The sequence below is a fragment of the Brassica napus genome, chromosome A3, assembly GCF_020379485.1.
Source record: "Brassica napus cultivar Da-Ae chromosome A3, Da-Ae, whole genome shotgun sequence".
NCBI classification, from domain to species: Eukaryota; Viridiplantae; Streptophyta; class Magnoliopsida; order Brassicales; family Brassicaceae; genus Brassica; species Brassica napus.
Window position 1 is genome coordinate 6,121,621 of NC_063436.1, and position 19,688 is coordinate 6,141,308.

At 38.1% G+C, this 19,688-nt stretch overlaps 3 protein-coding genes, 2 non-coding genes and 2 pseudogenes across 5 annotated transcripts; 6 read left to right on the forward strand and 1 right to left on the reverse strand.

The window, feature by feature from the left end:
- The first annotated feature begins 157 nt into the window (after positions 1-157).
- On the forward strand, positions 158-2,830 carry LOC106437108 (annotated as a pseudogene).
- A 1,110-nt stretch (positions 2,831-3,940) lies between these two features.
- Positions 3,941-4,091, forward strand: LOC125607680. The gene has a single exon (XR_007338753.1). It is a non-coding gene; the product is annotated as a U4 spliceosomal RNA (small nuclear RNA).
- A 299-nt stretch (positions 4,092-4,390) lies between these two features.
- On the forward strand, positions 4,391-4,506 carry LOC125607685. The gene has a single exon (XR_007338758.1). It is a non-coding gene; the product is annotated as a U5 spliceosomal RNA (small nuclear RNA).
- A 986-nt stretch (positions 4,507-5,492) lies between these two features.
- LOC106443321 (UDP-glycosyltransferase 79B6) lies at positions 5,493-7,147 on the forward strand. Its single transcript, XM_013884892.3, has one exon. It carries the CDS (start codon positions 5,543-5,545, stop codon positions 6,884-6,886), a length of 1,344 nt encoding a protein of 447 aa, XP_013740346.1. The 5' UTR covers positions 5,493-5,542; the 3' UTR covers positions 6,887-7,147.
- A 1,394-nt stretch (positions 7,148-8,541) lies between these two features.
- Positions 8,542-10,199, forward strand: LOC106437100 (UDP-glycosyltransferase 79B6). Its single transcript, XM_013878033.3, has one exon. The coding sequence runs from the start codon at positions 8,648-8,650 to the stop codon at positions 9,989-9,991; it is 1,344 nt and encodes a 447-aa protein (XP_013733487.1). The 5' UTR covers positions 8,542-8,647; the 3' UTR covers positions 9,992-10,199.
- Positions 10,200-10,518: 319 nt separating this feature from the next.
- Positions 10,519-12,095, forward strand: LOC106441617 (annotated as a pseudogene).
- A 6,928-nt stretch (positions 12,096-19,023) lies between these two features.
- Positions 19,024-19,688, reverse strand: LOC125601534 (dihomomethionine N-hydroxylase-like). Its single transcript, XM_048773657.1, has one exon. It carries the CDS (start codon positions 19,553-19,555, stop codon positions 19,115-19,117), a length of 441 nt encoding a protein of 146 aa, XP_048629614.1. The 5' UTR covers positions 19,556-19,688; the 3' UTR covers positions 19,024-19,114.

Consider the following 19,688-nt stretch of genomic DNA (forward strand, 5'->3'; position numbering starts at 1 on the left):
ATCTTAAAACCATGTCATAACTCATAATCTTATAATTAGAATCAGATAAACGTACAAGAAGGTTCATAATGAACCATCCGCGTTGACCAAAAAAAAAAACCCATCCGTAGGCAGGTCATTAGCTTTAATTTTGCTTTGGGGTCAAGCAAATAATCCAAACAATTTGTTTTTTCTTTTTTGCCTCTTCTCCAAGTTCTTTCTTTTCCATGGGTATATATATATATGTATGTATAGCCTGTCGAAGAAAATGAAAAAGAGATTTCAAAATCAAATAAAAAGATTTAAGAGAGTTTTAGTTTGTTGAGCTTCTTCCCCTTCCCAGAGTTAGTTACACAAAAAGATGATGATCCGTTCAAGAACCGCAGCTACCACCGCCGCTAGATCCTTGGGCTACCTCCGTCACTCTTCGGCTCTCGTTCACTCTCCCCTCCTCTCCGGCGCCACCGCCACCACTCCCTCCGTCCGCCACTTCACCTCTCCCGTCAACAGGTAAAATCTAAAGCTCAGGGTTTCGTAATCTCTCTGCGGAATGTGAATGGATTAGTCTAGCTTAGAGCTCGATTTGGTTGGTGATATGTTAGTTAATCGTCTTCTTCTTTGTTATATATAGCTACCAAATCAAGCCGCCGGTGAACTGGGGAATCCGAATCGTCCCGGAGAAGAGAGCCTGCGTGATTGAGCGGTTCGGCAAATACGTCAAGACGTTGGAGTCCGGGATCCACTTCCTCGTCCCCGGCGTGGATCGAATCGCCTACGTGCATTCGCTCAAGGAGGAAGCGATTCCGATTGGGAACCAGACTGCGATTACGAAGGATAACGTCAGCATCCACATCGATGGCGTTCTTTACGTCAAGGTTTGTTATCGTTATCTTTACTTCTTTGAATTACTTTTTAGATCTATGCTGAGTTTTTTTTTTTTTTTTTTTTTGCAGATTGTGAATCCGCATCTGGCGTCTTACGGCGTTGAGAATCCGATCTACGCTGTTATGCAGTTGGCTCAGACCACTATGCGTAGTGAACTTGGGAAGATTACTCTTGACAAGACTTTTGAGGAACGAGATGCGTTGAATGTCAAGATTGTGGTTCGTTTTCTTTGCTTTTGGTCATGTTTAGTGCTTAAAGATTGCAGTTTGTTTAGCTTTTTTGATTGTTTAGTCATTGCTGGATCTGAGTTTAGTTGATAAGTGTTTGTATAATGCAGCTGGAGAATGCATTCGTAGTTTAATGTACTGAATATTACAAGCATGTGATGATTCTGTGACGCTGAATGAAAAGAATGTAGTGCATTTTCTTTTGCCTTAACTTGAGCTTAGTTTCGAATTGAACAGTTTGCAGTTTGCTTAGCTTTTTGGTTCTTTTAACTGTTTTCTGAGTCTGAGTTTAGTTTTTGTTAGATAAGAGTATGTAAAATGCAGCTGTTTAATGTATTGAATATTATTACAAGCATGTGATTGTTTTGAGATGGAATGATTCTTGCAGGAAGCAATCAATGTTGCTGCTAAAGATTGGGGTCTTGAGTGCCTTCGTTATGAGATAAGTGAGTACTTTTTTCTCTGTTTTGACTCTTTTGGTGGATTCTCTTGTTTGGCTATTTCTAAGTACATGTGTTGTTGTATTCCAGGGGATATCATGCCTCCTAATGGAGTGAGGGTTGCTATGGAGATGCAAGCTGAAGCTGAACGTAAAAAGAGAGCCCAGATTCTCGAGTCTGAAGGTAAACTAGCAGACTTGTGTTCTGTGATTGAACAGTGTGCTTTTGCTACAGCTCAAGAATACAGAATTAAAGCCTGTTTAGCTTGTTTCTGATGATCTGTTTTACTGACTTGAACAGGAGAACGCCAAGCCCATATCAACATAGCTGATGGTAAGAAGAGTTCTGTAATCTTGGAATCAGAAGCTGCAAAGATGGACCAAGTCAATCGAGCATCAGGTTTGTATTAATTATATTTAGTAAGCATGAACGTAAGCCATTCTTTCTTCAGTTTTGTTTCATCACAACATTTCTTCTTTGTTGTATTGATTTTCAGGCGAGGCAGAAGCAATATTAGCTAGAGCACAAGCAACAGCGAGGGGGCTGACCATGTTATCTCAATCCCTCAAGGAAACTGGTGGAGTGGAGGTTTGTATAATATGAGATTAAACTGATGTTAGTCGTATGCTGCTACTTATAACTTGATCCTTCAGACGAGTTTGGTTTCACACATTGAGGCATCTAACCTTTGTTTCCCATAAATGATTCTCTCTGACAGATTCTAACTAGAGGTTTCTGTGGCTTATAGGACTTATAAGAAACTTGTTTAGCTTTCCAAAATAAAGACTCATTTTTGATCGTGTTGTAATATGCAGGCTGCGAGTTTGAGAGTTGCGGAGCAATACATTCAAGCTTTTGGGAACATAGCCAAGGAGGTAAACAACTATGAAACACAACTTTACCATACCATATAGTTATCTCATCCTATCTACTTGACAATCTCTTCCTCCCTTTGGGTATCAATCAAAAAGGGCTAATAAATTGTGTTTCATGGTTAGGGTACAACGATGCTGCTTCCGAGTTCAGCTGCAAATCCTGCAAACATGATCGCTCAAGCCTTGACAATGTACAAAAGCCTCGTCCCCAATGGTGGTATCCAGGAAACTTCAGCTGTGGAATCCTCGTCTAAAGCGAAATAGAAGTGGTGGTGGTGGTAGAAGAGCTAGGAACAATGATAATTCTTTTGATCTGTGTAACAGCTTTTCAGTTTGATATATGAGAAACAGTTTATCTTTCTAAGTTTGCAAACAGAAAAACAAATCTAAGCTCTAATTTCTGAAAGGAGATTTTTTGCACCAAGTTTGGTCTTGAAATGTTTAGTGTCTGTTCTTTTGCATCTTCATTTCTTGTTTGGTTGCTATTGTGGAGTGTCAAGTAGATTTTGTGACAAGGATAAGAAACTGTTGCTAGAGGAAGAACGGTGTAGGTCGTTGACAGACAAGAGCCTCGAAGAATCTAATGGTGACATGAACATTTTTTAGTCTTTTTCTTGAAATAGCATGTCTTGGCTGTCTGTACAACCACTGTATATATCCTCTTTGTTGTCTTCTACTATATATTTGCTCAGCTTCTAATAAGGAAAATTAAAAAAAAGGATCAGAAAGGGAGTTTCATTGTTTGCTTCACAGTTCTTCCCATCGTACTTTGTTTATTTTTTTTTCACCAACATTACCATGGGAGCCTGTGCGAGCACGCCTAAGGAGTCTGATATTCTTGAAACCCCTGCCACCACTGAAAACGCTGTGGTCGAGTCCATGAACGTCCAAACCGAAGCTGTATCTCAGGTTTTTGTGGATCAAATATCATTTTGGTTTCTGAGCAAAATAGTTAATGCTTTTGGATGAAAGATGTGTAATTACTTTTGTTCTTCCTTGGCGAGTTACAGGAGAAGGCAGATGAAGTTGTTGCAGAGAAGAAGGAAGAGTCTAATGTAGATGAAGCAGAGATACAGAAGGAAGCTGAACCAGCCAAGCCTGCAGAGGTTGAACCAGCTCCAGAGGCTGTGAAGACCGAAGAAACTCAAGAAGCTGCTGTTGATGAGAAAGCTTCTTCTGGTGAGACTGAGCCACCAAAACAAGAGGAGGCTACAACCGCCAGTGACACCAAAACTAACGAAGAGCCTCTTGTAACCCTTTAAACTCATTTCTCAACTCTGTAATATGTACGTTTCATTGTCGTATTTCTAGTGCTGCCAATGTATAACCTATCACAATAAACGAATTTCTATAATTTTCCAGCGTGGTAAGTATTTATTTGTTGGGCTTAGGTATAAATGGGCTTTAAAATCAACTAATGGTTTTTTGTTTAAGTAAAGGTAAAGCTAAGTTTTTGTCCCACTTCGGAACAAGTAGTGGAGTTGATAGGTATTGCTTAGATATAAATAAAGAGGCTCTCTCTCACTATCAAACCATCTTTGCGCTTGGGGCAATGACGCAGCTAATGAGGTACTAACCGAGGCGCGTCTATTGCTGGTTGAAAACTATTTCCAAACCCCCTCCTGGGCCTGAGCTTGTCTTGGGCCTTCGAGAATTTCTGGAAGGGCTCCCTTCGGGGTAAAGCTCTACAATTCTTTAGTTTAATTATTTGTTTGTAGCTTTATGATTATAGACTAAAAACGTTTTCTATTATCATTCTAAACCACTACATTTATAGAAAAACAGAGGAAGACTTTTAAGTATTAGCAAAATTTACAGGGTTTAGAATGAAATGGGCTTTAATGATTCATAAAACCTAGATCTCGATGTTTCAAATTCATACTAATATCAAGTGCTTGTTCTCCCACATCGATTACAAAACTCAAGAACATTAAAGAATCTGAACTTTAAATTAGACGCAGAGCAGCGTGATAAAGACTCACGGAGCCGTGCAGTGGGGGCAAAGCGAACTATTCTTTCGCCTTTTACTAAAGAATACCGTGTTCTCTCTGTATTTAGCGGCATACGCCTATTTTTGGAAAAGGGTTTAGAAATAAACCTCCATCAGTTCTTTAGTTTAAAATTATAATATTTTTGAGGTATATAGGTGTCAAAATATTACTCACAATATTTGATAAGTGTTTGTCACTATGGTTCTTTTCTCCCACAGTTACCACTAACTAAAGATGAGAAGTATCTCTGTTTGGTTCAATGTAGTAGTCTTTAATGAGTGATTTCAGATCGTTTTGGTGCCGCAGCACGGTGAACATATGTTGAAACGCGAGGCTTATGACGGAAGATGCAGGTTGAGACTTGAGAGGAAAGATAATTGATGGTTTACGCGGCGGACCTTGGAAGATCTTGTTAAGAGTGTGATGAATGAAAGTAGTGAGGTTGGAAGAATCATGATAAATGGAGATGTGTTTTGACTTTTGAGCGACTAAGGTTTTGCTGATGGTTATATCTGCAAATTTAAACATAACTTAATTGATCTTGTGAAGACATGAATTATCATTTCTAGTCTTTCCATTTAGTTCGGTTTAATTGGTCATGTTTGGCTTTGTTTGAGTCTCGGAGAGATAGATTTGTAGTAGGGCATGTTGCATTGCATGCTCTTCGTATGTCCCGTAAGATTAGCTATTTAATAATTTTATTTTATTTTGGAACGAAATTAGCTTATAACTTTTTTAAAGCTTATAAACAAAAAGGAAATCACGGAATTTAATGAATGCCCAGTTGTAGATTTGGCATAATCGTAACAACTTTGCATGTCATCTTTGCAATCCATAAGATTATGTATCTGGAACTCTGGAAGCATAAAAATAATATCGTAGTTTTGATTATGCAGTTAATTAGCATATAATATAATTATGCTATAGATTATTAGGGGATAATTTCCGGAAACTAAAATAGCAAAAGGAAATCACAGATTGTAAAAAAATTAAATAAACGAAACTAAAGACTTGGCTTATTCGTGGAGGCTTGAATCATTCAACTCATAATAGCACTTTCCTAAACTTCAGGTCATCTGCAACTGAAATTTTATAAACAAAACATAAGAACAAGAATAAAAAAAAACGAAGGGACAGAAACAGAAATGGGATCAAAGTTTCATGCTTTTATGTTTCCATGGTTCGGTTTTGGCCACATGACTGCATTTCTACATCTGGCTAACAAGCTAGCTGAAAAAGGGCACAAAATCACTTTCTTGCTACCCAAGAAAGGTCTGAAGCAACTTGAACCTCTCAATCTGTTCCCAAAATCCATTGTCTTTCACATTCTTACCATCCCTTCCGTCGATGGTCTCCCTGATGGTGCCGAAACAACCTCGGATATCCCCATCACGTTAGGTAGTTTTCTGGCCTCAGCTATGGATCGCACACGTGGCCAGGTCGAAGAAGCGGTTCGATTAGGTAAACCGGATCTAATTTTCTTTGATTTTGCTCACTGGATTCCGGACATAGCTAGAGAATATGGGGCCAAGAGTGTGAATTTTGTAACGATCTCTGCAGCATGTGTAGCTATCTCATTTGTCCCTGGTCGTAGTCCAGATGAATTAGCTATACCTCCTCCGGGGTATCCTTCCTCCAAGGTGTTGCTTCACGGACAAGAAACCAGTTCCTTGTCATTTCTGTCCTATCCCTTTGGTGATGGAGTAACGTTTTACGAACGGATCATGACAGGGCTTGTGAACTGTGATGTCATATCGATAAGGACTTGCCAGGAAATGGAAGGAAAATTCTGCGATTTTATCGAAAGGGAATTTCAAAGAAAAGTTCTCTTGACGGGTCCAATGCTTCCTGAGCCGGACAATATCAAACCACTCGAAGATCGATGGAGTCACTGGCTGAACCGGTTCGAACCAGGATCAGTAGTATATTGTTCACTTGGCAGCCAAATCATTCTTGAGAAGGAACAATTTCAAGAACTATGTTTAGGAATGGAGCTGACTGGTTTACCATTTCTTGTGGCGGTAAAGCCACCAAAAGGCGCATCTACGATTCAGGAAGCCTTACCAAAAGGGTTTGAAGAGCGGGTTAAGGAGCGTGGAGTGGTTTGGGGAGAATGGGTGCAGCAGCCACTGATATTGGCTCATCCATCAATAGGTTGCTTTGTGAGCCATTGCGGGTTCGGGTCAATGTGGGAGTCTCTGTTGAATGACTGCCAAATAGTGTTTATTCCACATTTGGGTGAACAAATATTCAACACCAGGCTAATGAGCGAGGAACTTGAGGTCTCGGTGGAGGTGAAAAGAGAGGAAACAGGATGGTTTTCAAAGGAGAGCTTAAGCGGTGCGGTTAGGTCAGTAATGGACAAAGACACCGAGCTAGGGAACCTAGTAAGGAGGAAGCATGCTAAATGGAAGGAGTCTCTACTTAGTTCTGGAATAATCAGTGGTTATGTCAATAAGTATGTAGAAGCACTGGAGAAACTAGTCTAAAAGAGACGAAACATGAAATAAATTGCATGTGTTTCAAAAAAAAAAAAAAAATGAAATAAATTGCATTGGTCTTAGTAACGTTGCTATCATTAACTATACCACATAACATAAAATGAATTTTCTATCTTGTAAGATAAACTTCTATATAACAATCAAATCACTCCTTGTAGTGATTTCCTGAAAGAGTTGCCAAATAATAAATTCAAAGAATTTAAAGAAATATTGGGACATTGGTATGAAAATGAAGTTTTAGCTTGTGAGTTTCAATATCTTAGTCTGTTTTCTTTTCATTCGTGTATCCTACTTGTGTTTTCTTTATTCACTAGTTACTTATTAGACGTTATTAGTCAAGTAGTGAATACATTGAAAAATAAAAAAATGGTTTCATTTGAATTATTGTTGTTAGATAACGATATAAGTATAATATTTCATCAATCTTCAAAAAAAAAAAAGTATAATATTTCATCTTTCTTTATTGATTTTCATTAGTTATACGATTTGGTGTTAATCCGGGAACAAGGATTTCAACATCTACTGATGAACATTTTATTGGTAACTTCCGATCTAAATTATTTCAAAAAAATTATTTTGTTCTCAGTAAATCATTAATTCAAAATCAATATCATATAATAAAAACGAATCTTATATCTTGTAAGATAAACTCTTATAAAACAATCAAATAATTCATTGTAATGATTTCATAAAAGATTTGGCAAATAAATTACTTTAAATAATTTTAAGAAATATTGGGACATCAATATGAAAAGAAAGTCTTAGTGGTTAGTTTCTATATCGTAGTGTGTTATCATGTTATTGATGTGTCCTACTTTTGTTTCCTTCGTTCATTAGTACTTTATGAGTTTATTCTAATATATATAAAGTAAACATTCAATAAAACTTATGTTGTGTCACTTATAGTTAATTCTAGATTAATTGAAGATCTTTCTTTTGACATGAGATCTTCTAGAATCTCACATTCAAAAATTGTAATAAATATTATTGTTTTGTCTAAATTTTAGGCTTCTTTATTATTATTTTTTTTAATTTTATTTATTTCTGTAAATTGAATTTTCGGATAAAAATATAAATTTTACCGGATATATAAATACCGAATATTTAGATTAAACAATCATGGATTATAAAAATGATGATTTGGACAGAAAACAAAAGAAGATCATGAATTGCACTCAAAATAGAAAGATCATGAATAACTTCAAAATACTATATATATATATATATATATATATCCTATATAATATGTCAACCCTATATGACGTGGGTCCATTCAACGTTTGTTTTGTTGATAGCATCACAATTGAACAAACCGCTAATCTTACCTAACACATAAGCATGGCAATTTTATTACAAAATAAACTATACATCCTATCTATGTCAACACTAAATGACGTGGGTCCATTGTACCACTAATCTTACCCAACACATGAGCCTGGCAATTTTATTTCAAAAACACTATATATATATCCTATCTTTGTCTACCCTAAATGATGTGGTCCATTCATTCACCTTGTGTTTTGTCGATAATATCATAATTGAGCAACAGACGACCGCTCATCTTACCTAACCACAAGAAAAACAAAGAAGCAATGATTCTACAAAAAGTAAAAACAAAACAAATATGAAAATTTGTCTCTCTCGTGGCTGTTTATTATGCCGGCTCTCTTGTGGCTATATTTAAGATAAGGTGTACGATTTGGGAGAGAAGAAAGAGATAGAAAAGAAAAAGAAAAAAAAAAAACAGAAATGGGATCAAAGTTTCATGCTTTTATGTTCCCATGGTTTGGTTTTGGTCACATGACTGCATTTCTGCATCTGGCTAACAAACTAGCGGAGAAAGGTCACAAAATCACTTTCTTGCTCCCCAAGAAAGCTCTGAAGCAACTAGAACCTCTCAGTCTGTTCCCAGGATGCATTGTCTTTCACACTCTTACCATCCCTTCTGTGGATGGTCTCCCTGATGGCGCCGAAACAACCGCGGATATACCAATCACCTTAGGGGGCTTTCTGGCCTCAGCTATGGATCGCACACGCGGTCAGGTCGAAGAAGCGGTTCGATTAGGTAAACCGGATCTGATTTTCTTCGATTTTGCTCACTGGATTCCTGAAGTAGCTAAAGAGTATGGAGCCAAGTGTGTGAATTTCCTAACGATTTCCGCAGCATGTGTAGCTATCTCATTTGTCCCTGGTCGTAGTCCAGATGAGTTAACTGTTCCTCCTCCGGGGTACCCTTCGTCCAAGGTGGTGCTTCGCGGACAAGAAACCAACTTCTTGTCGTTTTTATCCTATCCCTTTGGTGATGGAGTAACGTTTTACGAACGGATCATGACAGGGCTTGTTAAATGCGATGTCATATCGATAAGGACTTGCCAGGAAATCGAAGGAATATTCTGCGATTTTATTGAAAGGGAATTTCAAAGAAAAGTTCTCTTGACGGGTCCAATGCTTCCTGAGCCGGACAATATCAAACCACTAGAAGATCGATGGCATCAATGGCTGAACCGGTTTGAACCAGGATCAGTAGTATACTGTTCGCTTGGCAGCCAAATCATTCTTGAGAAGGAAGAATTTCAAGAACTCTGTTTAGGAATGGAGCTGACCGGTTTACCATTTCTTGTAGCGGTAAAGCCACCAAAAGGCGCATCTACGATCCAGGAAGCCTTACCAGAAGGGTTCGAAGATCGGGTTAAGGAGCGTGGAGTGGTTTGGGGAGAATGGGTGCAGCAGCCACTGATATTGGCTCATCCATCGATAGGTTGCTTTGTGAGCCATTGTGGATTTGGGTCAATGTGGGAGTCTCTATTGAATGACTGCCAAATAGTGTTTATTCCACATTTGGGTGAACAAATATTCAACACCAGGCTAATGAGCGAGGAACTTGAGGTCTCGGTGGAGGTGAAAAGAGAGGAAACAGGATGGTTTTCAAAGGAGAACATAAGCGGGGCGGTTAGGTCAGTGATGGACAAGGACACCGAGCTAGGGAACCTAGTAAGGAGGAACCACGCCAAATTGAAGGAGTCTCTACTTAGCTCTGGAATAATCAGTGGTTATGCCAATAAGTACGTAGAAGCACTTGAGAAACTAGTCTAAAAGAGACAAAACATGAAATAAATTGCTTTGCAAGGAAACTTTGTTGGTCTTAAATAATGACGTCATATGAATAAAGGATGTCATATCGCTCGACTTATTTGCTTATTTTGTTAATCACTTATGAATAAACGATGTCATATCGTTGGTCTTGTATGAATTTTACATGAGGATTCCATGCTTCTTCAATAAATTTCGATCTCTTGTGTCATGTGACTTCTGTGTTAGCTTTGTGCGTTACTATCTTATGTTTATTTTTTTATATAACTTAAGTGGACCACACAAAAAGATGATCAATATTCGAAAACAAATCAAAACAAAATAAAAGAACGTTTCTTAACCTAAAAGGATAAAAAAAAAAGAACAAAATTTGGGTTCACCCCCTATCGTGAATTGTGAAATTCACCCCATTCTTTTCTACTAATCAAATTGTCATGTAGGATTAATGAAAAAATGATATTAAAATTAGAAAAAAAACAAGGAAAATAGCTTGAAAATAAAAAAGGAGCTAACATTGTTACGCCTTCCATCGACTTCTTCTCTTCATCGCTCACAGAGAAGATATAGGAATACAAGGGTTTGTCAAATTTGAGTCTCCAATTCTATGCTTTCAAATCCAATTTCGATTTGACCATTTCCAAGCCAAATCAAACCATGTTCATCCATGGATTTTCTTCTTCTTCATGCTATTTGTACATCATCGCCGGCTTCAACCAAAATCCATTTTATACTTCTGGAAAGAGTATCAATCAAACAACAAGGAAGCATAAAATGGAGAGTTAAAAGATAAGTTTTTTTTATTGGAATTGAACTTTTGATAAATCTACAAAGGAAGTGGATCAAATAGAAGTTTCCAAGAAGAAGAACAAAGAAGAGTAGCAGAGAACAAGCTACAAAGAAGGACGAAGAAGAAGAGACTTGAGGCGCAAGAAACGACCTAGCCATGGTTTCGAAGTTTATGAATTCGAAGTTTCATTCTTTTATGTACCCATGGTTTCCTTTTGGTCACATGACTCCATATCTACATCTACCTAACAAACTTGCCGAGAAAGGTAACAGAATCACCTTCTTGCTGCCCAAGAAAGCTCAGAAACTACTTGAGCATCTCAATCTCTTCCCACAATACATCGTCTTTCACCCTCTTACTATCCCTCATGTCGATGGCCTCCCTCCTGGCGCTCAAACAGCTTCCGATATCACCGTCTCCTTGGGGAAGTTCCTGACCCAAGCCATGGACCTCACACGTGATCAGGTTTTCTTCGATTTCGCTTGTTGGGTCCCCGAGATGGCCAAAGCATAAAAAGTGAAGAGTGTGTCTCATCATGTGGTATCTGCGTCTTCAATGGCTTATTCACTTGTCCCAGATGCTGAACCAGGAGTTCCCCCACCGGGTTATCCTTCATCCAAGGTCACTTTCGTAAGCACGACGCCCCTATTCCTTGTCGCCAACGGCCTCAGGTGCCCTTAAGAGGATTATTAATCGGATTATCACAGGCCTTAAGAACTGCGACGTCATCTCGTTTAGGACTTGCCAAGATATCGAAGGTAAGTTCTGCGACTTCATCGAGCTTCAATACCAGAAGAAGGTTCTCTTAACCGGTCCAATGCTCCCTGAGTTAGGCAAGACTATAGCACTAGAAAATCAATGGAATCACTGGTTGAGAGGTTTTGAACCAGGGTCTGTTGTGTTTTTGTGCACTAGGCAGCCAAATCAATATAGAGACGGATCAATTCCAAGAACTTTGCCTTGGAATGGAACTAACAGGCTTACCGTTTCTTGTAGCGGTAAAGCCACCAAAAGAGGCAAAGAAGATTCAAGAAGCTTTACCAGAAGGGTTTGAGGAGCGGTCGAAGGGTCGTGGAGTGGTCTGGGGAGGATGAGTGCAACAACCATTGTTATTGGCTCATCCATCAAATAGGCTTGCTTCCATATTTGGCTGATCAAGTTCTCAACATGAGATTGTTGACCGTGGAACTAGAGGTTGCGGATTTGCGGTTGAAGTGCAACGAGAAGAACCAGGATGGTTCTCTAAAGATATAACCTGAGAGATGCAATCATATCCGTGATGGTGAACTTGGAAATTACGTCAGAAGGAACCACACGAAGTGGAAGCACTACAAGAAAACATCGGGATACTGAGGGAAAAAATCGTCGGTATGTCGTCGGAATAACGTTATTCCGAGGACATACCGACGAAAAAAGTCCTCGGAAATAACTCCTCGGAAATTCATAATTCCTCGGAATTCCGTCGGAATTTTCCGACGGAATTCCGAGGAAACAAAATTCCGAGGAAACTCCGAGGACACAATGTTCGTCGGAAGGTTCCTCGGAAAATACCGAAGGAATTCCGATGGTCCAATCCTCGGAAGTTTCGACGAAATATTTCTCGGAATATTTATCGGAAAATTCCGAGGGAAGAAAGTTCCTCGGAAAATTCCGAGGAACATTTGTTCCTCGGAAAATTCCGAGGAACATTTGTTCCTCGGAAAATTCCGAGGAACATTTGTTCCTCGGACATTTCCGAGGAACTTTCTTCCCTCGGAATTTTCCGAGGGAATTGAGTTTCTCGGAAAATTCCGAGGAATCCTTTCCCTCAGACAATTCCGAGGAACTTAATGTTCGTCGGAATTTACCGAGGGATAAAAGTTCCTCGGAATTATCCGAGGACCTCCATTCCCTCGGAATTTTGAAAAAAATTATTTTTTTAAAAAATTTATTTTTTTTTAAAATTATTTTTTTTTGGAAAAAAATTAAAATTTTTAAAATTTAAAATTAAAATTGAATAAAACATAAAATAAAACATAGTAGATAATATTCAAATTTAAATAAAACATTCAGAGTTTTTGGAAAAAAAAAAACTACGGGTCTTGAATGTTCGGGAACGTCTCGTTCGGGTACATCCTCTTCATCATGTCCATCATCTGCTCGTTCAGCCTCTTCTGGGTCTCATAGCCCGCCTGTTGAGCTGCCATCTGAGCCTCCAACGCAGATATCCGATCATCCTTGTCCTTCAGCTGAGCCGTAAGAACTTCTGGATCAACATACGCATGTGGTGCAGAAGAAGGAGCAGCCGACCGGGAGCGACGACCCAAACCGACCAAACGTCCCTTTTTCTTTGGAACCGACTGAAATATAAATAAAACGAAGTTAAGATAATTTAAATTGATGATAAAATAAAAATCAAGAAATAATTAAATTGAACTTTTAAAAAAAAAAACTTACCGATTCAACGATTTCGTTGATTCGAACCCGAGACAAGTTGGTCGAGGCCGTCGAATCGTCATCATCGGTTTGAAGCTGAGACACTTCGTCATACACCTGAGTCTGGACCAGGTCGACCACGTCCCTCACAAGACCATCATCAATCTGGCCGGTCTTCTTGTTGGTATACGCCCTTTTCATAAGGGCGAGATCATCAACTGGGTGGCCTTCATTTTCTTCCGCCTTGAAAAAAAATAAATTAGACAAACATTAGAGATTTGAAAATGCAAAAAAAATAAAATTCTGAAACTTAAATAATTGAAGAAAAAGCGGTTGAGCTTACCATGCGATCCGCCAGAGTGGCAATAGATTGAGCACCCAAGTTATGCTTGTAGATGCCCTTTCCTTTACGGTCGCTCCTGCGGTTGTTGGAGTTGGTGGAAGAAGTTTCTTTCGTCTCTTCTTTATCCCAATGCGCACACAACTCCTTCCAGACCGTGCCGTTCATCGACTTTGGGACCTTTTAATTTAAAAAAAAAAGTTTAATAATTTTAAAAATAGTTTAATAAATTAAAAATTGTTAATAAATTAAAAACTACCTTGTTTACTTCCCACTTCTTCTTCCACTCGTACATCTGCTTCCCATAGTTGTCCATAACTTTATGGACAAAATGGTGATAGATAGAGAGCGTATCATCGGCATTCCAGTTGAATTCTTGCTGAAATAGTTTAAAAATAGTTTTTAAGCACAAAAATATAATAGTTTAAAAATTACAAAAATCGTCGTTTTAATAAATAAAAAATAGTTTAATAATTAAAAAAATAATTTAATAATTACAAAAATAAGTTTTAATAATATTTAAAATGTCTAATAAATATATAAATTAGTTTAATAATTACAAAAATAAGTTTTAATAATATTTAAAATGTCTAATAAATATAGAAAATAGTTTAATAATTACAAAAAATAGTTTTAATAATATAAAAAATATAATTTAAAAATTAGAATACTTACCGCAAACTGCTGAAACCACAGATGCTGCTTCTCGACAGGGAAGTGAGTGAAAGTCGGATGTCCGCTGTCGAGGGCCGAGTACATCATACGGTTGATCCATGCGCTGATCCCGTTCCCGGATCGGTTGAACCTAACAAAAAAAATAAATTATTAATAAAAAAATAGTTTAAAAATTAAAAATAGTTTAAAAAATAAAAGTTTAAATTACCATGTTTGACCATGTCCATGTGGATACTCAGTGAGATAGGGAAGATGGTCACGACCGGGCTGTCGAGAGGAACAAAAACTCTCGTCGCAAGCACAAGTTTGGGGGTAGGTTGTATGGTGTAAGAATGACTGGCCATAGAGAATACTGTCTTCCACTCTTGCCAAACGGGCTGAAACCATCAGTACATAATCCAAGGTAGACATTTCTTCTCTCATACGCAAAGTCGGGATACTTTGATTGGAAATGCTTCCACGCTTTTGCATCTGAAGGATGTCTGATCTCACCATCTGTTGAGTGCTCCGCATGCCATCTCATTGGTTGCGCTGTGCGTTCAGACAGATACAGCCTCTGCAACCTTTCCGTCAAAGGCAAATACCACATCCTTTTATATGGTACTGGAATTCTTCCACTCGTATCTTTATAACGAGGCTTCCCACAAAATTTGCATGAAACCCGCTGTTCATCCGCCCTCCAATAAATCATGCAGTTGTCTCTGCATACATCTATTACCTGATACGATAAACCAAGACCAGCTACGAGTTTCTGAACCTCGTAGTATGAGCCAGGAGCTACATTATCTTCAGGTAGAATACCTTTTACATAATCAGCAATCGCATCCACACAGTCTTCAGCCAAATTATAATCCGTCTTAATGCCCATCAATCTTGTAGCAGATGATAAAGCTGAATGACCATCTCTGCAACCTTCGTACAATGGTTGCTTTCCAGCATCCAACATATCATAAAATCTCCTAGCTTCGGCATTGGGTAAATCTTCCCCTCTAAAATGATCATTTACCATCTGCTCAGTACCTACACCGTAATCTACATCCGTTCTAATTGGATCTTCTAATCTAACCGGTGGCTGAGGTTCGCTAGTACTACCAAGTTCATAATCAGTTTCTCCATGATGATACCAAATTTTGTAACTTCGTGTAAACCCACTCAAATATAAATGAGTCCAAACATCCCATTCTTTAATAACTTTTTTATTTTTACAATTAGAGCAAGGACATCTTAACATACCTGTTTTTGCTTCCGGTTGTCGGTGAACTAACCCCATGAATTCGGTTATACCTTGTTGGTATTCTTCCGTAAGCAATCTCGTGTTCGGATCCAAATGAGGTCGATCGATCCAAGAACGAAAATAATTGGAAGAAGACATGTTTTTTATGAATCAAATTCGTGTGTAAAGAAAGTGAGAGGGAGGATGAAGATATGGTGTGAATGAAGAGGAAGAGGGGTGCTTGTATTTATAGGTGAAATCCTGCCGACGGTCCGAGGAAATTCCGACGGAATTCCGATGCAAACGGCTAGTTCGTCGGAATTTCCTCGGAATTTTTAAAATCCCCCAACGGCTCTCCAACGGCTCTCTAACGTCTATAATATTTCCTCGGAATTCATCGGTTTTTTCCGAGGAATACTAGTTTCCTCGGTATTCCGTCGGAATATTCCGACGAAATGTGTTTTCCTCGGAATTCCGTCGGAATATTCCGACGGAATTCCGAGGAAGCAAAATTTTGTATTTCCTCGGAATTGCCTCGGAAATGCCTCGGTATATTCCGAGGAATTCATTTTCCGTCGGATCGTCCGTCAGAATACCGCTGTTTTCTTGTAGTGAAGGGTTATTTGTTCAGACGTGGAGTAATGAGTGGTTATGTTGACATGTACGTAGAAGCATCAGTGAATTTCGTCCATAAATTGAATTATGAAATACTTTGTAGCGTTTTAACAAATAAAGTCGTGTGTATGAATATTAGAAAATTACGGATAGTGAATTAAAGAACGCGAAAAACGTATTTCAAAACATGATTACGTACGTGAGCCATTCTTTCGTACTTATCACGTGATTGAATAGACTAAAATCATAGGCTAGTTACGTACTATATTTCTTTCTAAACTCATAATAAGTTTCACACATTTTCTCATTTATTTCTATTTACATTTTCCTTTCAAATAACATCGGCTGTTGTTCCAAAATATCAGTCTCCTAAACTTTCATAGGTACAAAATACAAAATATCTATAGACTACAACTATGAATTTGTTATTCACTGTTATCAAGTATACAATGAAAAGTATAGTGGCCAACTTGTTCACGGTGTGGCTTGTTTTTCCGGTCCAGATCAGATCCGATCTCGGATCTGGATCCGTGTATTGTGCTCAGCTCTAAATAAATGGCATAATTAACTTAATATTCACGTAGAATGCACTACTTACACATAACCCTTACTAATTATTAACCTTAATCAACCACTAGCCAGACCCTGCCCTGATAAGAAGCTGTAGATGCATGAGATTCCAACCTCCAAAATATATATAAAATTTTCGGCCATTTTTTCTTAAATTGTTCATTAGTCTAGTGGTATTGAGAAAGTTGGAACCCTTGCACCCTGAGTTTGAACCATGAGTTGGTTGTTAGCTTTTTTTTTTTTGAAATAGTTCAGGACCGCTACTACCACTAGCAAGTATTATAATATACAAGATATGAGCCTATTGCGTCGTAACGGGTTTTTGTTTGATGTTTTAATTTAATAAAAACCATAAAATAATAAATTATTTTATTATAGTATTATGATTTTTTTTTTGCATATGTTGTTTGAGATTTATTTTATAATTAAAATTTATTTTCACATATAAATTCAAGTTAATATTTGTATTTTATAATCATGGTGCATAGATGAATTGTTATAAACTTTATATATATCTTTTATCTTGTAGCATATCAAATTGTAGATGTCTTGCGACAACTTTTGCATCTTGTTGCTTCACATTTTTGCATCGAGCACATGGACACAATAAAGTTTGCCGCTTCTCGTAATATGCTTGATTACACCCAAATTGAATAAATGCGTTAATGCCCCCGAAAAATACTTCTGAAACGGAATTACTCTCAGGATCAATCCTTTGATCCACCCATTCCCTAGATTCAAAGTAAAAAGACATAGTTTTTGTTTACAAAATTTGGGTAAACATCAAAACTTCTTAATGCTTCATCCGTGAGATGTCTATATATTAGAAAGTAGCCACGCTTTATCCACTAAAGTAGCGTGGCTTTTGAAAAACATCACTGCATAAAGCATCTCAGCCACGGTACAGCCATAAATAAACCGTGGCTATGTTACATTTGGTCAATACGATTGGACATAACACTACTATTTTGATGTCTATAAAAACAAAACGTAGCCACTAATTATTGTAGTGGTTAAATCGTGGCTAGGTCTGTTCCCACAAAAAAATACGTTGCTAGTTCGTGGCTAGTGTAGCCACACTACTTTTTCGTGATTTAATCGCGTCTTTTTTTTTGGGTTTTTCGTGGCTAATATTTTTTCCGTGTCTCCGACGTGGCGGTTGCATGGCTTATAGCCATGGTTATGTAGTGGCACTACCATGGCTATGCGGTAGATTTTTACTAGTGGTTGACAATGAGAAAGTTGAAGTAGGACACGTCGCAGGAGAGCTACAGAAAGCAGATATTCTAACCAAAGTGTTGGGAAGAATCAAGTATAAAGAGATGAGAGAGCTAGTAGGAGTGCAAGATGTCAATCAAGTTCACTTCAAATTTAAAGAGGAGATTGTTGGATAAGCTTGAGTTAGCTTGAGAAGCAAGCAACCTAAATCAATTGAGTTATAGATTAGAAAATTATCTATTGATGCTTACCTAATGAGTTTAGGAAGTTTGTGTGGTTATATATATGGAGATGCATGCGTGTTGCAGAACATATGAGTTTGAGAGAATATTGTGTGCTTGAATTTTGAGAGATTAATATAAAGTGAGTACTTATAATTCTTTAGTTCATATTCTAGAGCCGGGACAATAATTGACCCCAACAAAGGGTAATGATGATAGTTAATGTTGTGTACGAGGCTTGTGTTGGCTCTAGGCCTCCAGTCAATGAAAAATATGTTCTTTCGTTTCTCCGGTTCGTTATCGTCGGGGACGTATCCACGGTGGAACGAGACGATGTCTCCGCTCTCGAGTTTCATTTCTTTGACGAAACGACACCATCCTTTAGTCATCACGTAGCTCTGGCTACTGTTCCAATACGAGTAGCAGAACCTTCACATCTTTCCGGTTCTGTCTTCAAAGTCCAATACCGTACCGGTTTGATTGTCCTCTAAAGGGAAGTAGTTCTCTGCATGTTGCTTTGGTATCACGAGCCGGTTTAGTTTCCCGAAGTCGCTTTGTGTTAGCACTTTGTCGAACATGTGCTCTCCTACCGCCGAGTTGAAGTTGTTGTTGCCGGAGCCACTAGCTCCGGTTTCGGTCGGTTCTTGCCTTCTTGGATAGGGGTCGTCCTCGTTGTCGACATATTCATCAAGACTATTATATAAACTTTGTTCCAATTCAAGATCTTTTAAAAGGTATTCAACTCTTTTTAGTGGATGTAATGAGTGGTTCTTGAGAATGTGAGATAATATTTAGCAGATACAAAAATACAAAATAAAACCCACAACCGCAAATAGTAATCGGTAACTGGTAATTAAAATCAGGAGTTATGAGCAAGTGAGGCACAAATAAAACGCTAGAATCCAGAAGAAGAAGACAGACGTACTCTTTAGTATTTAGAATTTATCCAAATATTCTCTCTGCATCAAGTTCCCATTGATATTTTGTTAAATATTTTTCTTAATTTTCATAAATGTGTAAAATAAATACGAAATTCGAAAAACAACTAATGGGTCATAGTTAACCGTTGTGATCAAGCCAGTCTGGTCCGACGTTTAGGATACATGTTGGGATCTAATCTAGGCTCGACACAAGCCAAGAGAGGTTTAGCCATGAATAAGTTTTCTTTCGATTCGACTAGCTCGACTTTGGCCGTCTTTGGAGGAAGCGTCCAGTCGAATCCTTGAAGAAGCCTTCCCAGCAATGTAACAATCATATAGGTCCCAAGCTTAGTCCCAACGCAGCCACGCCTACCGGTTCCAAATGAAACGAGTCGCATGTCTGGCTCAGTCAACATCACTTCATCACCGGTTAGGTGACGCTCAGGCTTGTAGATGAGTGGCTCGTCCCATGTTTTAGGGTTTCGACCAATACCAGGACGACTCACTAGAATATGACTGCCTGTCACATTAAAATTCAAAAATATTATATAGAACTGAGTAAAGAAAAACTTAAAAGTGATAACAATATCCATGTCATAATGCAAATACTCTAGATATATCAAGAACAACAATAAGTGAAATTTTGCTTAATCGCTTTGAAGTTGAAGGGAAAGAGGGGAACTTAAAAGTTATTTATAAGGTGAATGTGTTCTATCATAAAAAAAT

What these genes read in the sequence shown, in the direction of transcription:
- LOC106443321 (XM_013884892.3), top strand. Translation starts at nt 5,543, where the DNA reads ATGGGATCAAAGTTTCATGCTTTTATGTTTCCATGGTTCGGTTTTGGC.
- LOC106437100 (XM_013878033.3), top strand. Translation starts at nt 8,648, where the DNA reads ATGGGATCAAAGTTTCATGCTTTTATGTTCCCATGGTTTGGTTTTGGT.
- LOC125601534 (XM_048773657.1), bottom strand. Translation starts at nt 19,555, where the DNA reads ATGGATATTGTTATCACTTTTAAGTTTTTCTTTACTCAGTTCTATATA.